Below are 19,282 nucleotides of genomic sequence, written 5' to 3'. Positions count from 1 at the left end.
TTTAAAGATTCTCTCTCCTTCCCCACTGCCATCTCATTATTCTGGGGAACTCCCTCTGGCCCTCCGTCCTTCCCCCCCATTTACTCATGCATTTTGCTGCACTCCCTTTCATCCTCCCCCACATCTTCCCTAAAATGCCCTCACCTTCAAAATACAGCTCCATCCTGGGTCTTCTTCCTCCCTGACTAAGACTGAATTAAGTCCTGACTCCTTTTCTATCTGCCACCTCCTAAGATAGGTATCACCCAGATTCTAATCTCATGCCTTTTCTTACACAGGCTCACCCATCCCTGTGGTACAAGTGACCCCTAGATATATAGACTAGCCCACCTCTCTGGTGAGAGAGCTTGGGCTCTGGGGTCTGATGGCTGGGTTCTAGCCCTGGCTTTGCCATGTGTGACCCTGGCCATATTATTTGACTTTTCTTGCCTGAGTTATTCATCTGTGGGACAGGAATGGCACTAGTGCCTACCTCCTGGGTTGTTGGGAGGATGAAATAAGCTAATTCACAGAGAGGGCTGAGAACATTGCTTGGCACACAACCAGCACAGAGTAAATGTAGCTCTTTCCTTGTTGTCACAGCTGCCCTCACAGTCTCCATGGTCATCTTTATTGTGACCTCCACAGCCACACTTCCCCAAACCAGAACTTCCTGAAAGTTAGTCGGTCAGCCTCCGAACCTTTGGTTTCACCTCCTCCTTCATTGCCAGCTCCTGCTTTTGCTCGGGCCCTGTCCTTCCCCTTCTCTGCCGCTCCTCTGACTAGTCAAGGCTCTCCTTTGTCTCCATGGCTACTTCAGAGGCCTCCTCTCCTGGTCTCCAGAGTCTGCTCTCACTTTGAGAGCTCCTGTAAGATGGTGCCTTGATCCATGTCCCCTGTTCCAGATGCCTTCTGTAGCTTTTTCTTGTCCCAGGAGTGAAATCTAAACCCCTCAGCCCAACATTCTTTCCTTCCTTTTCAAGTTTACTTCCCTACATATATCCTAAACCCAAGCACATTTTTCTTTAGCAGAATATACTCCCTATTTGGTCTTTATCCTGCTCTTCTGGCCAGAGGGCTTTTCATCACCTGCAACTGGATGGAATCTCAATGACCCCAAAGAACTAGTGTTACTCCACTCTGCCTTAGAACTCTCTGTCTGCTCCTCCTATGGTGACCCAAGGCTGCTAGAGAACAAGGACTGCCCCTCTTGTTCCCCAGTGGGCCTGGCAGCATCATAGTCTAAACTGAACCTTAGTGAATTCCTACCTATGGACCCATCCTTTAAACCCAGCCTTTGGTATGGGGTCTCATACAGCCATGTCATATGCCATGGCCTCAGAATAGAAGTTTCAACATGGTGACAAATTTCCCACATAGACACAAAGGACATGCATTAAATACCCAGCCTATTAAAATATTACTATACTACTTGCCTCGTGTCTTTTTGAAAAGAAGTTAAAATGTTAACTGTACTGTTGAGCCCCCCTAGTTGCCCTGCCAGTCTCATTCCCCTTGAAATAGAAATACTCCCATTACTTTAATGTTTACTATTTTTGTGCATGTATTAGGTATGCATAAACCTATCAAAAATATAAAAAATACACAAAGTTGATTTTTGCAGGGTTTTGAAACTTAATGTAGATTGTATTCTATGCACCTTTCCCCTCAATACTGGGTTGTTTGGGATGACTTTATCTCCTACTGTTTTTGACATTTATCCATAGTGATATTATTGTAATACATTCATTTTAATGCTCTTTTCAGTTATATAAATATACCAAAATTTATTTATTCTCCTATTGATAAACATTTACATTACCATTTTTTGCAATTACTAAAAATGCTATAGCGCACGTTCCTGTACATGCATATCTGTGGGCTTTTCTGAGTTTCCCTAGAGTATAGAATTGCATATGGAATACCCATTGGCAAATCTCTCAATCTGTGGCTTTTCTTTAAATTTTGCTTCTGGTGTCTTTTAGTGCAGAAGTTTTCCATTTTTATGCAGTCAGACTCATCTTTTTTCCTTCATAGTTTCTGTCATTTTGTATATTTTCTGAAAGCTAATCAAGGTCAAAAGGATATTCTCCTAGGTTTTCTTCTAAAAGTTGTGAAGTTTTACTTTTCACCCTGATGTCTATGATCTTCCTGAAGGGGTGTGTGCTTGTGGTATGAAGTTGGGTGTAACTGGGTATTTTCACTTAGATGAGCAGTGCCATGCCCCGAGCCCTCCTTGCCCTGTGGACGTGCAGGCTGCTGGGCTGCCACATCAAGTAGGGTCACGTGGGACTCTTCGTGTCCAGGCCCGACGTCTCTGGGGTTGCATCTGAGGGGCAGGGTCTGAGCAGCGAGGGCCTGGCAATACTCTGCTAGCTATGTTTAGAGGAATGTGAGCATTTGCCTCCAGGTTTTGAACCTAGAGAGCATCTATGATTCCTACGCAGGAGACTTCATCTCTTTGGGGAACTGTTGTATGTCAATTAGAACCCTCCTCTATTCACTCAACTTATTTCCCTTTTAGAAAAATGATTCTTTTCTGAACTGTCAATGCCCTCTCAGATGCTTTAAAGAATTGCAGGGATTGTTGTGGAGCTTAGAAATAATACATATGGGAATACCCAGAAAGGGAGGTTTGATAGAAGAGAGTAGAAGCTAAAACCAAGACCTACCTACTTCTCATTTGTGCCCGAGACCAGTGGTGTTGTTAATGAAAACAAGAAATGCTAGAGAAGAGGGTGGGAAGACGTGAGGGTTGGTTTTAGATGAATAATAGACATGTATGTTATTTTGGATACCTTTCTTGGGAGTTTGGAGTTACTGCAGGGTCTGCTGATGTATCCCTGTGTGCACCTGGCAGGCAGCGTATACAAAGAGGTGAGTAAGTAGTTGAACAATAAGCACTACCTGCTGTCAGTGCGCAGACGCCTGTAGGTGAGGAGGAGGACGTGCTTTCTCTCATCATTGATGTTTCTATCTCTCCCTCTCCCTTCCACTCTGAAATCATCTTTGTGTCTCATAAGTAACTAAGAGGATGACACATGATGAGTGCTCAAAACTGCTGGAGGGAGGAAGGCAGATCGTTTGTGACTGTGAAGTCTTTAGTTTCATGAAAGAAATAAATCATCTGGAAAAGTAGAAAGCATGATGTTAATTTCTTAATTTCTACTTGGAATGGATATTTTGCAGTATTCAGTAGGTCATCATAAGCTATTATGTCAAGTCTTTTCTCCCCAATAACCTTTTAATCTTTCTATTAAAAAAGAAATCTGAACTTTGATGTGGAGGAGCAGTAAAAAGCAACAGCAAGAGTGAGAGAGAGAAATATGCTAAAGAAATCCCGGAGGGGCCACAAGCTGCTGCTAAATTTCAGTTGCAGTTGTCAGAGTTAAAGAAAACATTGGAGAAAATGTCTCATGGAGGGGTCCCTGGATTGTTCTGCTCCAGGAAGGCCAGCTGAGGGATGGATGGCAGCCAGCTGGCAGGGGCTCAGACGCCCAGGTACCGTGCACCAGCCACTGAGCTCATTTGCTCCATCTGAGTCATTTTACAGCCAAAGCTGTTTTAAGATCAGCACAAGGCACCTTACAGATGTTTGAGGGTGGGGGTGCAAGGAGGAAGGAAGAAGTACATGCTTATTTTTGAAGGTTTAGCGCAGGACTTCTCGGGGTTTGGGTGAAATGGAATGTGTTATGAGGGCCATGACAGCTCTGTGAAGCAGATGCTACTGCCACCTCAGTTTTACAGATGAGGAAACAGGCACAGGGAGGTTAATTAACCTGTTTAAGTGTCGTAGTTTAAGGCCCAGAGGCATGGTTCCGTTCCATTCTAGTTCATCCTTCACCACCATACACCACTGCTGAGAAAATCCAAACTCCCACCTCAGTGAAGCAGAGAAGCTCAGGGGCCATGTCCCCAAGGAGACATCTCTCTTCTCCTGAGAACACTTCTCCTAGATCTTCGTTCTGGGATATAGATTGGGAAGCCCCCTAGGAAATCTAAAGAGGCGGAAACCAGAAAGAACTTGACCCACAGCAAAAGCCAAGCAAAGCCTGGGTCTGAACAAAATCACATTGTAGCTAAAGTTTGGTGACTCTAAGCCTTTTCATGTCCACCCATGGTTCCTGCTTACAATTCCTGTGAATGTCCTATGCCAACCGACAGACCATCTAATGTATAAATTATTGTTTAACTCAGGTATGCATTCATGACTCTTAATTCCACTTTCCTCAAACTTGCCCATGAAACACTCCTAACAGTGGAGCAACGAGAAGAAGACCTGAAGCCCCCTGGAGGCCTGGGGATATATCCCATGGCATTGCCTCTCAAAAATATTTATTTGAAGACTCTGGTTTTAGGGGCAAAATCATTCAAATTATTGTGAAAATATTCTTGATTTTAATATGAAAGTATCTATTTTTCAAATCTTTGAGTGAGATTGAAGATTTAAGATCTTGTTTATCTTGTGCTTTTATGCAAATATCAACACATTGATACTCTTAAAAAACACAAATCTTCCAGGTCATATTACACTTTTAAAGGTACTCCAAATGCCCAAAAGAGTGATTGACAAGGACTTCCCAGTGAGAATAAATATCTCATATTTCAGATCTGTGCATGGGTGTATCACTTCTATTAATTATGTAATTCCCATGGTCTCTATCTTCATTAATGTCAAGTAGAAGAGCTGGGGAGATGACTCTGCCCAGCGCCACTCCTCTCAGGTCACGTGGGTTGCTGTTTGCCTTCTGTATCTGCAAGCCAGCTCCAGGGGTGGGAGAAGTCTTTATCACCAGAAACAATGATTTTTGTCTTTGGTTTGTGGTTCCTGACAACTAGGAGTCTACAGAAAAACCTGAAAGCCAAGACGATCTTCAGGATCTTCCAGCTCTGAATTCCTTTTCATTCTTTTCTACGGATAAGAAAATGGCCATGGTCTGGTTATTCTGCAGCAGTTCAGTTCTGTATGATTGGGGAGACCCCACTCACCCCTCAGTTCAGTGGAAGCAGCTAAGCTCTGGCACACAATTTGGGTTGAATATTTCCCCTCTTCCTGGGGCTGTGACTCAGGCTGACACTGTATTTAGCATTTTGGCATGCAGCTCCACAGAAAAGATTAGCACCTACTCTTTTTGCTTTTCCATTCAGGCACAATGTTATTGGTGAACATCCTTCATCCTGGGACAGGGACAGCGGAGTCTGGGCTCTAAGTATCATTCTATGGAGACTAGAGATAAGCGACAGTGCTTGGCCTGGTGTGATGATAGGAAGTCCACCTCAGTCAATAAAAAATAGAAGACAGCATAATAGCAGTAAGCACAGTGAGCTGTGCTTAGACTAGAGCATAAAGAAAAGATATTGCCCGGCCAGTGTTGCTCAGTGGTTGAGTATCCAACCAAGGAACCAGGAGGTCACCGTTCAATTCCCGGTCAGGGCACATGCCCGGGGTTTCAGGCTGGATCCCCAGTAGGGGACGTGCAGGGGGTAGCCCATCAATGATTCTCTCTCATCATTGATGTTTCTATCTCTCCCTCTCCTTTCCTCTCTGAAATCAATAAAATATATATTTTAAAGTACTTTTTTAAAAATTATAGATCTTACCTTTCTACCTGCATTACTACTAACACTTTGCTGTCCAGCATCAATAAGCAACTTGTTTGCAGCATAATTTGGGAATTTTTCAGTTTGCAGTTTAACCCACCACCTATCTGAGAACAGTGACTAGTAGACCTTCACTGACAGTTGGAGCAGAACGTAGCCTTCTGGACCCAACTCCCCCTCAAAACCTACTCAGGAGCCACTCTACCTCACTGTCCCCAACTTTGAGGATGTTCAAATATTTTTGCTTATGTCAACAGTATGGAGAAAATCAATTATAGGTAATGGGTATGACACATACTATGTACCAGGCACTTTTTAAATAGTGCTTTACATTTATTAACTCATTGAAGCCTCATGGTAACTCCATAAGGTAAGTATTATATTTTTCCCATTTTACAGAGGAAGACAGTGAGGCCTGGTGATTAGGTTACTGGTAGACTAAGTTGCAAAACTGGGACTGGAGCCTGAGCAAGCTGTCCATGCTTGTTATGGACTAAATACTTGTGCTCTCCTCCCCAACTCATATGTTGAAGCCCTAATCCTCACTGTGTTGGTATTTAGAGATGGGACTGCTGGGTGGTAATTAGTTTTAGATGAGGCCATAAGAGTGGGGCCCTCATGATGGGATTAGTGCCCTTACAAGAGGAGACACCAGAGAGAGTGCTCGCTCTCTCCCCATCCCTCCCTTCCTCCACACAAGGATTGCAGCCATACAAGGATTACACACACACACACACACACACACACACACACACAGGTCATGTGAGCACATAGTGAGAAGGGAGCCATCTACAAGCCAGAAAGAGAGCCCTCATGAGGGAACCCCAGTCTGAGGACTGTGAGGACAGATGTCTGTTGTTTAAGCCCCTCAATCTCCAATATTCTGTTATGGCAGCCTGAGCTGACTGCAACAGGGCTCTTTTTAAAGTCTGTGTAATCCAGCCTCCCACAGAAATCCTCCTAGCCCCTCAGCCTTTCAGGAAACACTTTCCAGTCACTCTCTCTTTGGTCCTTTCAGACTCCCTTTCCCCGTGGTGCCTCCACCAAGCTCTTTATTTGAGACCCTGGTTTCATCCATGTCTGTAGGAGGAGGAGTGAGCAGAGCACCTCCTTAGTCTACCTTAGCAAGTGTGGGTGATGCCACCAGACTGTATTCAGGTACCACAGCAGCCAGTAAGTGAATGGCCCAAACAAGGCTCCTGTGTATCCAGGCAGGGCCCTGGGCCTGTGGGGGCAGAAGAGCAACTTGGAGGGTGCCTGGAGCCAGTCTGTGAGTCTCTGGACCTTCTAGATGCAGGGGGAAAAGCGAGTCATAATCATGGGGAGGGGCACTCATCCCTTCTGGGGGCTCATCACTCAGATGGCAAATCAACAAGATGGGCCATTTTTATTCGTGTCTGTCCTACATACTGTGCTTTAATGTTGAACCTAATTTTCTAAATTATCAGGGTTGTTGGACCTGTTGGACATCTGGTTTTTCTCTTCTGGAAGATGGAGAACTGTCAGCACAGTGTGCTTTTAGCTTTCTGAACAACCACACAAGGATTGCAATCTAGAAACCGTGATAGTTAGAATTGCCCATGAATTCACAATTTATATACTATGCTGCAGACACAGATCCACAGCCTAATTTTAGGAAGCCAGCAAGCTCACCTCTGTGGCAGGAAAGTCAGTTCTGGTACATGGTGTCCCTGCAGCCCTCCCCATCACCCTGCGGGACAAGTGCCCCTGTGACATAGAAGATAGAGACTGCACATGTGTCCCTGTGAACCTTGCTTTTTTTGTTCCTGAAAGTAGAAGAACATACAGATTACACAGCATCAGTTTTAAACTCAGAAATGAGAGTCCCACTTTCCCTGCTTTAATTTCCCATACCAGACTGCTAGGAATTGCCTGTCTTTGCACCGCCCCCCAAAAATTGTAGGAAGTTAGTGCATAGCAGGGTGCAGGGTCATTCTGGGTGATTTAGTACAGCCATTTGGTTAGACCAGTGGTCGGCAAACTCATTAGTCAACAGAGCCAAATATCAACAGCACGATTGAAATTTCTTTTGAGAGCCAAATTTTTTAAACTTAAACTATATAGGTAGGTACATTGTTATTAACTTAATTAGGGTACTCCTAAGGCCTAGGAAGAGCCACACTCAAGGGGCCAAAGAGCCGCATGTGGTTCGTGAGCCGCAGTTTGCCGACAATGGGGTTAGATCAACCATTTGGTCTCTAAAATGAGGCACTTTCCCAGCTGGCGTGGCTCAGTGGTTGAGCGTTGACCTATGAACCAGGAGATCAGGGTTCGATTCCCAGTGGGGGCATATGCCTGGGGTGCAGGCTTGTATCCCTGAGGCAGCCAATCAGTGACTCTCTCTCATCATTGATGTTTCTCTCTCCCTCTCCCTTTCTCTCTGAAATCAATAAAAATATTTAAAATAAATAAATAAAATAAAATGGGGTACTAAAGAGAAAATAGGATTTCAAAATGACCATTACATGAAAAAGAAAATAAGTTAATAATTCAAGGGATTTGAAGACTCACCTTTCTCTCTAATAAGTAGGCAAATTGCATTGACAATACTCTACCTCTTCATAGCCTGTATGGGGAAATTGGGAATACCTTCTCGTCACAGGCTGGGAATAATTAATAATTTGAATGTTACACCAATTTTTAAAAAGTCATCACATTCTATATGCTCTGAAACAGGGATTAGCACCCTTGGAGGGCAAGGGGTTGGGGGCAGTCTTCATTAGCTTCAGGTTTTGCTGCCAGTAGCTTTTAATTTCGAGCTGCCCTGCCAGTCATTGGAGAAGGGTCCCTCTTCTCACGTGGCTTCCATGGGATGATGACATTGTTTCTCAGAGTAACCCCCACACGCACAATCCCACCACCACAGTGAGCCACTAGAATGGCTAAAATAAAAAATATTGACTCTACCAAATGTTGGTGAGGATGTGGCACAGCTGGAATGCTCATACACTCACTTCACTCAAACAACCCCTTTAGAGAACTCTAGCAGTTTCTTATAAAGTTGATCATATACTTCCCATATGCAGAGCAACCCCACTCCCAGGTGTTTACCCAAAGGAAAGGGAAACATATGTACACAATAAAGGACTGTATAGGCATGTGCAGACCAGCCTATTCTTATAATAGGTCAAAAACTGGAAATAACTCAAACATTTATCCACAGGATAAACAAATTGTGATATAGTCATACAGTGGAATACTATTCGGAAAAAAAAATAAAAAGAACAAGTTACAGATACATGGATGGAATAACATCGATGGCTCTCAGAGACATTGTGTTGGGTGAAAGAAGCCAAATGCAAAAGAATGAGTATTCTGTCTTTCCAGTTTTGTGATATTCTAGAATAGGTACAGCAGCCATAGTGACAGCAAGCAGGGCAGTGATTGCCAGTTGGATGTGGAGATTGTTTGGAGAGGGCACAGCAGACTCTTTGGGGTGAATGAAATAAATGTCTTATCTTGTTTTGAGTGGTAGTTACACAGATGTAGGCAGTTGTCAAAAGTCTTATAACTAAGTACTTAAGGTTTGTGCATATTAGTGTACTAGAGGCCTGCTGCACAAAATTAGTACACAGGTAGGATCCCTAGGCCTGGCTGGTGATCAGGGCCAATCTGTAGGGCGACCGGCAGGGCAATCAGGGGGACCCCCGCTGGAACCCGCCTTGGCTGGCCTGGGACCTGCAGGCTGGGGGAAGCTCCTGCGTTGAGTGTCTTCCCCCTGGTGGTCAGTGCGGGTTATAGTGACTGGTCGTTCCACAGGTCATTCTGCTGCTCGGTCGGTTTGCATATTAGGCTTTTATTATATAGGATAGTTCTCACTTAATATGCAGCGGTTCTCAACCTGTGGGTCGCAACCCCTGAAAATACATCCTGCATATCAGATATTTACATTACGATTCATAACAGTAGCAAAATTACAGTTATGAAGTAGCAATGAAAATAATTTTATGGTTGGGGGTCACCACAACATGAGGAACTGTATTAAAGGGTCGCGGCATTAGGCAGGTTGAGAACCACTGCTTTATAGAAACTGACATATGACAAAACCAATTTGACCTTTGGCTAATTGATATAAATAAGAGTGAAGTTCCTATAGCATCTCATCAACATTATAATGAAATAAAGTTGAACAAAGCTACAATATTCGACAACCTGTTGTACTTAAATTGTAACCTCCAAGAGCACTGCTTTGACCTCTTGGTGGGTAAATATGTTTGGTAAGAACATAGGGTTACTTTTGAGAAACCCTTTTCAGAGGATGATGTTAATGAACCATCACTAACATTTGAGGGTTTCAAAATACATCCACTGATAAAGCTACCTTGTGCTTTGTGATAAAAACATTAATGTTGAAAAGACTGTGCTGGTTGTATCTTTTGTCTTTAATAAGATTGCATTTGTAGGAACTTTTAGATGGTTAATTTCTCCCATTATCAGGTGCAGATAATAGAGAGGCTGAGGAGGCAGGTTTTTGTGTTGGAGGCTGTAGGCTCAACTCCCCTTTCGTGCAGGTGGATTAGGTATCAGGATGGAGTGTACTGGCTAGTTTTTTGACTTATCAGAGGTATGTCCAGTGCTTTGGGGATCACTTGATTGTTTTTCTGAAAATTCATTTGCATTCACACCAGGTTTCTGACCTGCGTGCTTCAGAAGATGTTGCACAGTATTGAACTGAGACGTCTTCCCCCTTTTCAGTAAATCGAAACTTAAAATTGGCACCAGGCCCTAGGCGTTTTGTACGGGGAAGAATGATTACAGGAAATGAAGGACTGGATTTCAGCCTGGAATTTGCTTCCTCCCTCCTGTGGCAAGTAAATGTGGTCTCGCTGAGTGCTTTGTGTGGCCATGCCATTTTCTTTTCTGCTGAGGAGAAAGGCATTACAAGTACATGTATTCTTAGGAGCCTAGCCTTATGTTTGGGTTTTATTTTGTTGTTGTTGCTCGGTGGGAGTAGAGGGATTGGGGACATTTTTCTTCCTGTGTTTCTTTTTGTTTTCGTACCTTTACAAGTTCTGCAATTTTTCTCCTACTTAAATTTTGAATTTGGTGTAAAATTGATGTCAGACTTGTGCCTTGAGTATTGTGTTCTCTCTAAACTTAGAGACGTCTCTTCTGCCCTGGACAGGCAGGTGGGAGATGGGGGGTGGGGGCTTCATTCCTCAGGCTGCAGGAGGGAGGAGGACTTGGATTTGAACCTCATCTTGATGACCCTACTCTCTGGCTTCAGGTGCTGGGGGAAGTTTCAGAGTTAATGTTTCTTTGTAAAATGAGGACTGTGGAGGATTCAATGAAGTTCTCTATGGGAAGTCTGGCACATAGTGATGTGCAAAGAACCTTAGCTTCCTTCTCACACGTGAGCTACTGCCTTCTCCATCTCTATCACTTCCTTTCAAATTTGCCCCACACTGGGGAACACAAAGTGACCTTCCCTAGCTTGGTGACCCTTTTTAAACCCTTTTCCCTGCTGTTGCCTTGTTCACAGAGGGCTGGCCCTGGGCACTGTGGGCATGTTGTGTGATGAGTAGCACACTGAAGCTAAGGAGCGCACTGGTCCCCTGTTACTGGTTCTGTGGGTGTCCCTGGTTAAGAACTGCTTGCCTGACTTTGAGGTGGTGCTGTGCAGCATTACAATTAGACAAGCCTCGGATCCCTTCCAGCCCTCATCAGTTTGTGTCCTAATTTCTCAAATAATTGCACCCATCTGAGCCTCACTTTCCTCTAATTCAGTGGTTCTCAACCTTGGCTGCACATTAGAATCACCTGGGAATCTTTTTAAAATCCTGATTTCTGGGCCTCATCTGCTCTAATTGACCAGAGTGGTTCCTATGCATTTGGCACCAAACTGGTTAATAGTGATTGCTAGCTAAGGACTTGTTAACCCAGAGGTGCATTCTTCCCAATGGGACTGTTAGCACATCAAAAGGATGTTTTTAAAACCTCACTGAATAGTGTATGTGGAGGGAAGGGGAGAGTAATTAAGAGCCATTTGTCACCTAGCTCAGCTCAATAAACATTTTTTGTTATGCTAAGAAACAAGAACAATCTAATGAAATTTAAATGACTAAGGCTGTGGCTTTAGCAAATACTTTAGGAATTTGGTCAATCTGAAAATCAGGATGGTAGACACCTTTCTGGAGGGAGACACACTGTTAAAATTAGTTATATATATGATACCTTCACAGCTCCAGGTTTTAAAAACCAACAACAATACTTTCAACTCTCCAATTTATCTTTGTTAATTTAGGAGGGTCTTCATATTTCAAACAGGGCAGTTCAAAGTTCATTTTCTTTATTTCCCTCAGCAGTGAAAAGTTCTAAGTTTCATAATGTATTTAAAATATTACATTATGATTGTAAAATGTTATTTTTCAATAATTGGATTCTTTGATAAATATGGCTGAACAGGACTACTTTCCATGGGCCACACACCACCTGAGGCATTTGTAGCAAGAGCAAAACTCAAGGGGTCCCCTCAGCTGGGCTCCTGGGGACCCTGTCAGCCGGGAGCCAGAGTATCGGAGGTGGAAGGCTGAACTGCAGGAAGGGGACTGCTAACCATCCAACTCCTTCCCGAAGTTTGTTTGGGGGGGGGGGAATAACTTTTTCTTTCATGTAAGTAATATATGTTCTCTATAGAAAAAGCAGGAAGTAGAACTAGCTAAAGATCTCTGAAAATAAAAACCAGCAATTCTCCTACCCAGACAGTCCTTCTGATATCCCATGCCAGGCATTTCTCCTGAACATATAAGCACTCGCATATGCAAAGGGTTAGTAGTCTCAAGTCCATCAAGGCCTGGCCACTTCACTGTTTTTGAAACCCTAAAATGCGCTTTTTAAAGGTGAGGAAATGACCGAAACAGGACTACAAAAAGTATGGTGTATATTGATGTATATTGACATATAAATAACAACAACAAAAAAAGAAGCCATGACGTGTGGGTGGACTGCATCTCAAGTATAATTCTGAGGCTTGGGCCAATCAGCTTCCTTTCCACACACCCATTTCCATGGTAGGGCTCCTGTAAGAGGTTGTCTCCGAGCCCAGATTTTCACTAGCAATGTAGCATGGCATCTCTGTCAACACATGTAATTCTATATCACTTTACTTTCTGCATAGCAGCCCATTGGATGGACCACAAGATATTAAGTCCTTTTCTTGGACATTTATCCCTCACTTTCCTTGATAGTTCATACCATGGTGAATAATCTGGTACTTGCTTCTTTATACATTTCCTTACTTATTTCCTTGCGATGAATTCTAAGCTATCATTGATGGGGCAAAACGTACTCGCCTATTTGTAAGGTGGAACTGTTCTTTCTGAAAGAGGCCCTCCTGTTTTTAGAAAGGAGAGAGAGTCCTTCAGTGCTAGGGCTGGAGTGAAGCTTTACCCAAACCTCACTGCTTCTGTTTCATTGTCACAGCTTCCGAGTACCGCTGACAGGGCCATGTGAGGGAGTGCAGAGGCCACACCTCTGTGCGAAGAGAAGAGCAGTATGAAGAAGGCTGCTCTGGGACCCCTTTGATTCTCAGCCCAACCAATTTCCAGCAAGAGCCCTGACATTAATCTTGCCACATCTCCTCCACTCCCCTTCACTTCTAAGCCTCACTCCACTTTGCAATGAGTTGTGGCAAAATACCTATTCCAGCACAATCAGATGGTGAGAACTCCAGATTTAAAAAAAAAAACCCGAAGAACATGAAAGGCCTGTCACACTTTATCCTGGGTTCTTGTTCCAAGTAGTCCATCCCTCTAGGCCAGCTTGTCAATGGCCAGCCAGCTCCATGATCCTTGCCACCAAAACCAAAATCAAAATCTCACTCGAAAACCAAAATCTAAGGACTCTGTATTCTCCAGCCCCCATTTGCTCTAAATTCTTTTCAGTTCCTCACCTCACTGACATCAGATTTGGCCCTGCAACTATCTCCCTTCAAACCCTCTCTACCTGCTCCTCCCAAACAATCTCTGTCTCAGTATGTCAGGAACAGTGTCCTCAAAGGTAGCGCTCCTGGCTGTCCCCCTGTCGTCCACCCTTCCACTTGGACTCACTCCCCCTGTACCCTTCCCCAATCCCAACGATACAGGTCCAATCCTGTATCTCTCCAGGCACATCCCATATGCTGTCTTCTCCAAGAAGTCTTCCCAGCCTTCTAGCCCAGTGGTCGGCAAACTGCGGCTCGCGAGCCACAGGCGGCTCTTTGGCCCCTTAAGTGTGGCTCTTCCACAAAATACCGACTTCTGCGCATGGGCCACGAAGTTTCCATCGCACTGTACGTGTGCACCCGCACGTGGTATTTTGTGGAAGAGCCACACTCAAGGGGCCAAAGAGCCGCCTGTGGCTCGAGAGCCGCAGTTTGCCGACCACTGTTCTAGCCTAATAGCCTTCCTCTAAAGCTCCATATAGTATTATCATGACGTATACATTACACTGTGTCATGTAAATGGCACCATACAATTGTGTGTGTCTGTGTGTCTGTGTCTGTGTTTGTGTGTGTGTGTGTGTGTGTACCACATGACTTTAAGTTCCTTGAAGGCAAAGCCTGTATCATCTGTTCATCCTCCCCTTCTGAGTATGGAGAACCACTGTGCTTTACTCCAAGATATTGGTTCCATGAATGAATGAGCAGTGAAGGAACGTGAGCTGATGGATAAGTGAAGTGGATGAAAGGAGCCTATTGGGTAAAGGTTTATTCCAAAGGATCTGGTGGCCCCCATTTCTCATAGGAGGGACTTAGGACAGTATTCTGATTGGAAAGGGGCTTCAAGCACTTCATGAAAGAGTGTGACAAGAGCTGATGATCATGGAGAAGAACCCGTCCCATCAGGCCCCCTGACATCCTTCCTAGGTGCACGTTTAACTGTCACTGAATTTAATTCTGTCTGTTGTTTTTGTGTTAGGGAATGTTTTGCCTTGATTAAATTATATCTTGATTTTTTTTAAAGAAAAAGTATTAAATACGCCTATCATTTCGGCTTCTTGCAGGCAGCTATGGTCCTGAGCTCCGCACACTTCTGGTTGGGATTGTTTCTGGTTCCTACTGCGTGTTTGATCGAAGATGTGGTATGGAGAGCGTAAGTGGAAACTGAAGTAATAGCCCTGAGTCTTACTCATCTGTCCCTGCAGTTGTCTTCCACAAGCATTGGCATCGGATATGAAATGCTATGAGACTTCTGGAGAAACCGGTCTCCTGCCACCTGCCAGCAAAGGATGTAAAGGATGTTGTGTTTGGTTTTTTCCTTTTAACCTGTGCTTCACCTTAGACAAAAGGGAGTCGCAAGACAGACGGTGTGAAGGTCAAGAGGGATGTTCCTTATACTTGATTATAAGGGGGAGTTTCTAAGTACAGTCCCAATTCTACCAGGTTTAGGAAGTATGACTCAAAATTCATTTCCTCATGTCTAAGAGTTATTGCTACATGATCATAAATATAGCCTGGCTTTAAGGAAAATTGTGTCTATGCAAGTCATTTCAAATTGCAAAATACTTGGAATTTAGTATTCTTTATTTTTCCAAATAATTCACTATAGGAATCCTTCAAATATAATTCTTCCAGAGCGTCAGTTTACAGGTCTATGGGAAAATCAACCACACAGATGAAATTATAATGTGGGCTAAACAGGAAATAATTCATGCTTAAATTTTGTTTATATGTTTTAAAATATATCATTTCTGAAATATCTTGTACACAATGTAAAAGAAGCAACAAGATAATGTAAATTTTAATTCTGTAAGCAAAAGATGGAATACTGCAAATGAGATAATATTGATTTTTGAGTTGGGTAGGCCTGGTTCCTCCCTCTTACAAATAGTTGCCAACTTCCCTGAAAATTGAGACTCTTGCATTGGCTTTACTTTGGGCAAAGCATAATTATTTGGGGGCCCTGAGGTAGAAAATTGAGACTTTAATCCAAATCTTCCAGGAAAAGACATCAGATTTCATTTCTCTCTCTCCCTCCCTCCCACACTCAATGAGAATGTTCTTGCCTGACAGTTACGGATGTCTTTTGAAAGAGTCTTCATTTTGGCATTATCTTGACAACTGATGGCACCTAATGCAGAGAGAGAGGGGAGGAGAGACAATTTTATAGCACATATTTTGGGTTTGTGTGTTTTTTTTCTTCTGTTCACTAAGTTTTACAACTGTTAGTAAAAATTAAATAATTCTAATTACTTAAATGTTCCAATTTACCACTGTTTCCATGTAACCTACTGAAACTGTGCTTTATAAATAGTAGGAACAGAATCTTTGGAAATGAATTATAGTCAGAAAAGATGTTTTCTCAATCTATTAAGTGCACTAAAAGAAAATGGTAGTTCTATCGTACACCTAGCTTAATTGTGGCAAAATATATTACCTTACCGAATTTTGTCAATTTTGCAAGATAATCAAGTTAGTTTTAGGTCTTTGCTACATCAGATGACTTTTCAATTTATAGTGACTGACAATAGTGATTTGACTGTAAATTAATCTTAGGCTCTTTTATTAAACTACCTAAAATGAATATCATGAAAAAAATTTTTTTTATTGAGACTGCATATTTGCCAAGCGAGACTTTAGCAGAAGTATCTTTCTACCATTTCAACGACAATATTTTCAGATTACTGTGTCTGCCTTTTTGTCTCTTTTTTTTCTCCCAATACATTCCAAGTAAAAGTTCCTCATCAATCAGGAAGCAAGTTCTCTATTCCTTCAAGCAGGAATATTATCTATTCCTGACTCCTGGCACTGTAAAATTAGCACCACTTACATTTTTAAAAGGATAAAGCAAATGAGCCTGCCTCCAGCTCCACCATACGAAAAGAGTAAAAGTCGCTCTCTTTCCAAGAAGCTTGCCTGCAGGCCAGAGCCCTGTAAAGAAGGCCCTGGTGGAGGGGAGGGGAGCAGGAGCAGAGGCTGACCACCAGTGTTGTCTGCCCCGCTGCCCTGCACCGCAGGCCCAGGACAGCCCTTCTAGGAGCACAGCACCCGTGCTTTGGGCTGAGCCCGAAAGACCCCTACTGAATTCCAGAGGCACTTCCAGAAACACATTTTTGCCTTGGTTTATTTGGGGGAGTGGGAGGATGGCATGCATTGGTGCTCATCTGGAGGAGTTGCCCAAAGTAAATGCTCAGTTTATAGTATATATTTAATGTCTAAACTAGTCCCCTCTCTCCTCATAAACAATAATTCTGCAGGTTTATTTGAGCACTTTTCCTCTGACCACAAGGCCCAGGTTTTATCTCATATTATATTCCCAGACTGAGATATTTGTTGTTGAGTTAAGTAAATTAGGAGACATCTCCCAGGAAGAGAGCGCTGCCTGAGCTGCTGTATCGCTGAACTCTCAGTTGTCTTTCCGAACCTCAGCTTTATAAACGTGTCTGTTTTTCCTTCCTTCATGCTGAACTAAAATAGGAATCCTGAGTGTCCAGGTCCACCCATCTTTTGGTTCGAATTGTCAGATATTTATTGAAACATGATGTGCTATGATGCACCTTGGACAAGAAGAGTTTTAAATGAACTGAGAGTCAGAACCGAGGCGCAACTGCAGAGAGTGCTGTGAGGGCAGATGGCAAGGGCGGGGGCCTAACTCGGTGTGTTACTGTCCTTCAATCTTGCCGAGGACCAGTCTTCAGGAATTTTTTGTTTTGTTTTGAATTTTGGTGGTTAACTATTTCAAAAGAGCTTTTAAATTCCAGCACAAGCTAGGCCTGCCTTTCCCCATATATTTCTATGAGCACTTAAAGTAAGTTATTCTTTCTGCATCTCCCCCCTTCTTTGCCCCAGTCTCTCTCTTCTATTTTGGGACTTGGAGTGTTAAAAATAAGAAAAAAACAGCATGAGGTAATTCAGTCATTTTTCCCATGAAGTCTGTCAACTTTCTGGATGAAGATCCATTGTTAGACTATCTCAAGTCAGATTTGGATGCCGTAAGATACCTACTCTGTTATCCTGTTCACCAGAATTTTCATAAGGGACCAAACTAATACATATTTTATTAAAATAATTGATTGATTATATGTGATACCTGGCTAATGACTATTTTTATTAGAAGCATGAAGTTTAAATTGCCCAGAACTATTTTAATATCCTTTAGCTTACACTCTTCCAAAATGTTTACCTATGACAACATTCTTAGGTTAGCAGCCATGTACTTATTCTCCTCTAGGAGAAATTTGTCAGGATATAAAGCTCAAGGCCACTGAACACGGGAACCAGCCTCTTTAATCTAACTTGTATCTCCTGTAGTCTACCAGTCAGCACACAATACATTCAGCAATTCCAGAATGACTTCATTTCCTTATTATAATCCCAGATAGGCAGTTAAGTGGAAATAAAAGGTAATAAGAAATTTCTGTATACAAATGGGCCTTGGTGTTTCTAAAACTTTCTAACTATACTGATTTCTTTTGGGGCACATTGTGTATACATTTTCATCCACATTTAGAAATTAACATTTCCTTTTAATTTGTTATCCTTCCATGCAAAAGAACAGTCTAGGAAAAACTTTCAGAAACAAAGAAATGGAAAGTTCAAGATTCTAAGCCAATCTATTTATTTTAAAATTCCCTAATAACCTGGAGATACCTTTAGCACTATCTGAGCGCTCACAGATGAATCGCACACCCTCTGACAGTGACTAAGCACCCACCCGGCCCCTTTGTGATCCTCTGGTCTCTTGATGTGGGGTTAAATGAAGCAAGCCCTGGACCACTGGGGATAAGCCGTTCAAAGATAATGGGGCTCACACTGTCCAAGCTGTGATTCATAACAAGCCAGACTCCAGTTCCTGAAGAGACCTCAATTACACGCCAGGGGCTGATACTTCAAGATTGGCTTCTTAAACCTTCATGTGTTAGGTTTTAGTCATTTCACATGCAGACTTTGACAGGGGAGATTTTAGATTTGTCTGCCTAATTACGGCCTTATTAGGTAAACGTTCTTGAGAAAACACTTTTAAGTGCTAGCATCCCTTCTCCTCCAGTGCTACATGTGGAGAGAATAGCAGAATCCTCCCCAATGTCGCCATTCATGTTCTTAAACACTGGTTAGGTTCCCAGGCTAGCTCTCGGATTGCCACGTGACTCTTGGGCATGGATGCGGTTCCATCCACTGAGAACCTGCACAATGCCTGGTAGCTTCAGGATATTTAGATCATTTCCCTCTGTGAATGAGTGAAAGCTGGGGCAGATTCCCTTTATTCTTGGCCTAAGCTACTGACAGCCAGTGTCCTGGGCCCAGTGGCCCAGCCTTCCTATTCCAAGCCTGCTTCTTAGAGTTGCCCTTCTCTTGCAGCCCAAGAGATAACACTGGGGGCTGGTCTAGAGGTTGCTGAACCCTGCTTGCTCTGTGTGGGGCAGCAAGGAAGGAGGAAGGGAGGAGGATGTGGAGTAAGGACAGTCCTGAAACAGTGAGAGAGCGTGCGCATCCTTGAGCACTGACCAGACACGTTCTCGTGGGCCCTGTGTGTCTGGGGTGAATCCAAGTGTGGTGGGGGTTGCCACTTAGTTGGCTTGTTATCAGTGTATCCCTGTAAGCCCATGAGATGAAAAGGAACATTTGAGGCACAGCATGTTTAATAATATTGAACAGTGTAAATGTTAACCTCCTTTTTGACTGCCTTCACAGCAAAACGTTAAACATTTTCTCAATTATTGTTTAAATTAAAATTCCACTGTTTCTGCTTTGAACTGCAGCATT

General features: G+C 43.1%; 1 protein-coding gene across 3 annotated transcripts in view; it reads left to right on the top strand.

Moving 5' to 3' along the window:
• Positions 1-19,282, top strand: part of ATP8A2 (ATPase phospholipid transporting 8A2) — a 547,249-nt gene that overhangs the window by 480,160 nt on the left and 47,807 nt on the right. For 2 of the 3 annotated variants that reach the window (XM_023756696.1, XM_023756695.1), the window contains exon 33: positions 14,584-14,672. In XM_023756696.1, coding sequence (XP_023612464.1) covers positions 14,584-14,672 — 89 coding nt within the window. The remainder of the gene's footprint in view (positions 1-14,583; positions 14,673-19,282) is intronic. The other variant, XM_023756697.1, reaches the window with a different exon arrangement.

This window comes from Myotis lucifugus, unplaced genomic scaffold, assembly GCF_000147115.1.
Source record: "Myotis lucifugus unplaced genomic scaffold, Myoluc2.0 scaffold_98, whole genome shotgun sequence".
Taxonomy (NCBI): domain Eukaryota; kingdom Metazoa; phylum Chordata; class Mammalia; order Chiroptera; family Vespertilionidae; genus Myotis; species Myotis lucifugus.
The sequence above is the reverse complement of the archived record's forward strand: the minus strand, read 5'-3'. Positions and strand labels throughout refer to the sequence as shown.